Source organism: Mus pahari, chromosome 5 (genome assembly GCF_900095145.1).
Source record: "Mus pahari chromosome 5, PAHARI_EIJ_v1.1, whole genome shotgun sequence".
Lineage (NCBI taxonomy): Eukaryota > Metazoa > Chordata > Mammalia > Rodentia > Muridae > Mus > Mus pahari.
In genome coordinates, this window is record NC_034594.1 from 31,629,239 (window position 1) to 31,633,551 (window position 4,313).

General features: G+C 38.4%; 1 protein-coding gene across 1 annotated transcript in view; it reads left to right on the forward strand.

Moving 5' to 3' along the window:
• Stat4 (signal transducer and activator of transcription 4) overlaps nt 1–4,313 on the forward strand; it is a 101,821-nt gene that overhangs the window by 74,290 nt on the left and 23,218 nt on the right. Inside the window, exons 11-14 of the mRNA XM_021197713.2 lie at nt 625–684; nt 965–982; nt 1,082–1,175; nt 2,640–2,684. Of these exons, the coding sequence (XP_021053372.1) occupies nt 625–684; nt 965–982; nt 1,082–1,175; nt 2,640–2,684 (217 nt within the window). The remainder of the gene's footprint in view (nt 1–624; nt 685–964; nt 983–1,081; nt 1,176–2,639; nt 2,685–4,313) is intronic.

Consider the following 4,313-nt stretch of genomic DNA (forward strand, 5'->3'; position numbering starts at 1 on the left):
ACACTCTGGAATACCTTAGGGATTTGAGGGTGAAAAAAAAAAAAAAAAAAAAAAAAAAAAAGATAGAAAGGCTTACATCAAAGGAAGGAATTTGAGGAATACTTAACTGTACTTGACTTGTTCCTTGCAAGTTCAGCTTTTATTCTTTAACTTGTGAGCATATTTACTCCTGTGCAAATATATTACCATGCTTGAAACTACAAATAAAATATATCCATTTTAGAAGTGTGGTCTTTCTCAGTATTTTCACTGAAAAAACTCTCAGAAAATACTTTGTTTGCAAAGTATTTGTTTCTGTAGTATGAGAAGATGAAGTCATGTTAATAGCCTTGCAAAGAAATTTTTTTACATATGTCATCCAGATTCCAACCCAAACTTACAGCTGTTTTTCAGAATGGGACAATGTATCATCTAATACCTATCAACAGAGAAGATGCGCACATAGCAAGAGTATTTGTCAATAGTGGCATTGGCTGGTACCAGTAAAGTCACAGAGCAAACTAAACAAGTTTTTTACATTTTAAAGTACATTAACATATAAGTAGAGATAATGTAGTAAAAAAAACTTTTTAACATTTTCGATTTTTTTTTTATCTTTGACTCTTTATTCCTGTCTCTTTCCAGATTACTAATAAAATTGCCAGAACTAAACTATCAAGTGAAAGTAAAGGCGTCCATTGACAAGTAAGCCTCCTAATTTAACTTGAAAGATGGCAAGGAAAGATTGGTTTAAATTCTTATACGATAATTTTGAATGTTTTCATTTTATTGCTTTTATTTTACATATCACTCTAAATATTTGACTTCAAGTTCAAACATTTAACTGAATTCTGTAACTATTTCATTTTTAAAATTTTACTATGAAGTTTAAATGATACTCCATGTGTACAATATGAACTAGTCTAGAAATATCTTCCTGGATCTAATAAACAGCTCATTTTAAAGTTTCTTCTTGGTTTTACAGGAATGTTTCAACTCTAAGGTAAGATATTTACTTTGTAGTTTTATTGTTTTGTTTTGCTATAATCTTAAGTATATGTTGACCTGAAACTATTTTAAAAGCAAAGATTTTTCTCCCTAGCAATAGAAGATTTGTGCTTTGTGGAACTCACGTCAAAGCTATGTCCAGTGAGGAATCTTCCAATGGGAGTCTCTCAGTGGAGTTTAGACATTTGGTAAGACACAAGTGAGACCTCACCAATGTGTGAGACCACACCAATGTTCCTCCCCCAGCTTTGTTAACAGGTTGTATAATTCAGAATATTTTGTTGTGTTTCCTTCATGAGATCAAGTACCACAGTGAGAAACAAAGCATGGCATCATCAAAAAACTAACACAGTAGAAAAGACATGGAGTGAGAACTCAGTGAGTTTTTAACTGTAGCAACGCAGAGCTGCATGCACTAATGATTTCTGCAAACCCCGAACTCCCACCGGCAGAGACAGGGTGGAAAAAAAGACATGAACACCAAGAAAGGTTTCTCCAACTTCTTTCCCAAACAGCTTTTTCCAACAGCATTCTCAGCTTTTCCCCACAGCATTCTCAAACAGCTTTTCCCCCACAGCATTCTTAAACAGCCTTCTCGACAATAGCCTTCTCCCTCCTCCCCCTGGGGCACATCCTGTTTTTGTTTTTCATTAGTCCTCTGACCTAATCCCTCCCCCCTCTCCTGGTTCCAATCAGAGTTCAGCCAGGGAGGCCAGTGTAGGCAGGCAACACAGAATCGTCCAAGTGCGCAGGCTCAGGTTCTTGGTAAACAGGGATCACGGGGCTTGGCCACAGATGCCGAGTCCCACAATGATGACTGGCCAGTGTTCATCATAAAAGCGGGAGAAATCTAGGTTAAAATGCAAAACAGTTCTGGTTCCATTTTTAAAGTCCCCTAGGAAGTGACACCCAATAACGTGTAGCAGAAAGCACTTTCAATTCACAACAGCTTGGCCTGTTCTTGGGATGTCCCAACACATCATTGTATGTTGTAGAGTCTTATCTTGGAGTTTTCTAGAAAGCTCTAGTTCCTGCCCCCCCCCCATCCTGGGCTTCCTCTTCAACTAAATTCTCTCTCTCTCTCTCTCTCTCTCTCTCTCTCTCTCTCTCTCTCTCACACACACACACACACACACACACACACACACACACACGAGTTCTTAGATTTCCAAACGCTCTATTGCCTTTCTTGCCAGAGATATGCTATTTCTCTGGTTTATTATTTAACACTTTAACACTACCCAGTGCCCACCTGGATGTTTGACACTGCTGAATCAGCCTTAAAGGGTCACTTTCAGAAACATCAAGGGGGTTAGCAGAAAGACTTCTACAAGCAATAAATATAAATATAAATATATATGTGTATATGTATATATGTATGTATATATGTATACATATACATGTATATGTATATGTGCATATACGTATTTTATATATATATATATATAAAAAATCATTTGGGGTTTAGTTTGGTTTTCAGTCTTAAGTTGTATTGGATCTCAGCAGGTAAGTGAAGTTTCAGTGACTGAGACAATAGGAGTTGTTAAAGAAGCCAACCTCCACCTTTGACTGTGACAGTGAAGTCATAGGAGTGACAGACTTGTTACTGATAATGATGCTCCATCTAAACACTATTATTTTCTTTCTCAAAGCAACCCAAGGAGATGAAGTGCAGTACTGGGAGTAAAGGAAACGAGGTAGGAAACGCTGACTCAGGGCTCTCCTAGGAAACCGTCCTCTAACATTCGCTTCTCTTAAACTGCTTATTTGTATATAGAATCAAAATTGTTTCTCTGACTATAAACCTAAAGCTTGCTCATTGCAGATAATATGGAGATGCTTAAAGAGGAAAATGAAAATAAGACACCATATTACCCTGAGAAGAAAACATTGACCTTCTGGTATATCAGTCAATCACCTGTTTACAGATCTAAGCCTCAAAAATCTGCCACATACACTGTTTCATAACTTTTGATGGACATAGCTGCACATGACTAACAGCTGTCTGTCGTATCCAGTCCTCTTAAAGAATGTAATTCAAACTATTACCTTATAGCCACAGAGTGGTGGTGACGCCTTTATCACAGCAAGAGAGAGGGAGAGGCAGGTGGATTTTTGTGAATTCAAGGCTAGCCTGATTTATAGAGTGAGTTCCATGACAGTCGGGGCTACACAAAGAAAGTGTGTCTTGAAAGGTCCCCTCCAAGTTCAATTATATTTTATAGAGATGCCATGTTTCTTTAATTAGCTCTCTTTTACAGCAAACTATCTTAAAATCATCCCCTTCCCCACAGATGTGAAGTAAGATTAAAAAATTATGGTGTATTACAAAAAAATCATACCTGAAAAAATAATTATTGATTGTCTAGTATCAGTTTGTTCTGTAAGGTTTGTACTTCACCAAGTGAACTGGACAAACTGGAGCTTGCCTGAGCAATCAAGCCTGAGCCATTACATTCTCAGTAAACTGGTGGAATTCCAGGCTAGATATGACCATCAAGGCCATCTTCTGAGTTGGCCTAGAAAATTAGTCATTACAGTTTTGATCTTTAAGTTTGAATATAGGAAATTGGGGGCTAGAGAGATGGCTCAGCGGGTAAGAGCACTGACTGCTCTTCCAGAGGTCCTGAGTTCAATTCCCAGCAACAACATAATAGCTCACAACCATGTGGAAATGGGAGCTGATGCCCTCTTCTGGTGTCTGAAGAGAGCAATAACGTACCCATATACATTTTTAAAAAGTAAATAAATAGACCTTGTAAAAAAAGAATATAGGAAATCTAAATTTGAATCCACATTTCCAACAGTGACTGAAAATGTTATCTTTGGAAAATCACATGATAAAGAAATGTTCCACTTTTTATGTTCTTTTTTTATTAGATATTTTCTTTATTTACATTTCAAATGCTATCCTGAAAGTTCCCTATACTCTCCCCCCACCCCTGCTCCCCTATCCACCCACTCCCACTTCTCGACCCTGGCATTCCCCTGTGCTGTGTTATATAAAGTTTGCAAGACCAAGGGTGCTCTCTTCCCAATGATGGCCTACTAGACCATCTTCTGCTACATATGCAGCTACAGACACGAGCTCAGGGGGTACTGGTTAGTTCATAGTGTTGTTCTACCTATAGGATTGCAGCCCCTTTCAGCTACTTGGGTACGTTCTCTAGCTCCTCCACTGGGGGCCCTGTGTTCCATCCAATAGCTGACTGTGAGCATCCACTTCTGTGTTTGCCAGGCACTGGCATAACCTCACAGAGGCCGCTATATCAGGGTTCCTTCAGCAGAATCTTGCTGGCATGTGCAATAGTATCTGGGTTTGGTGG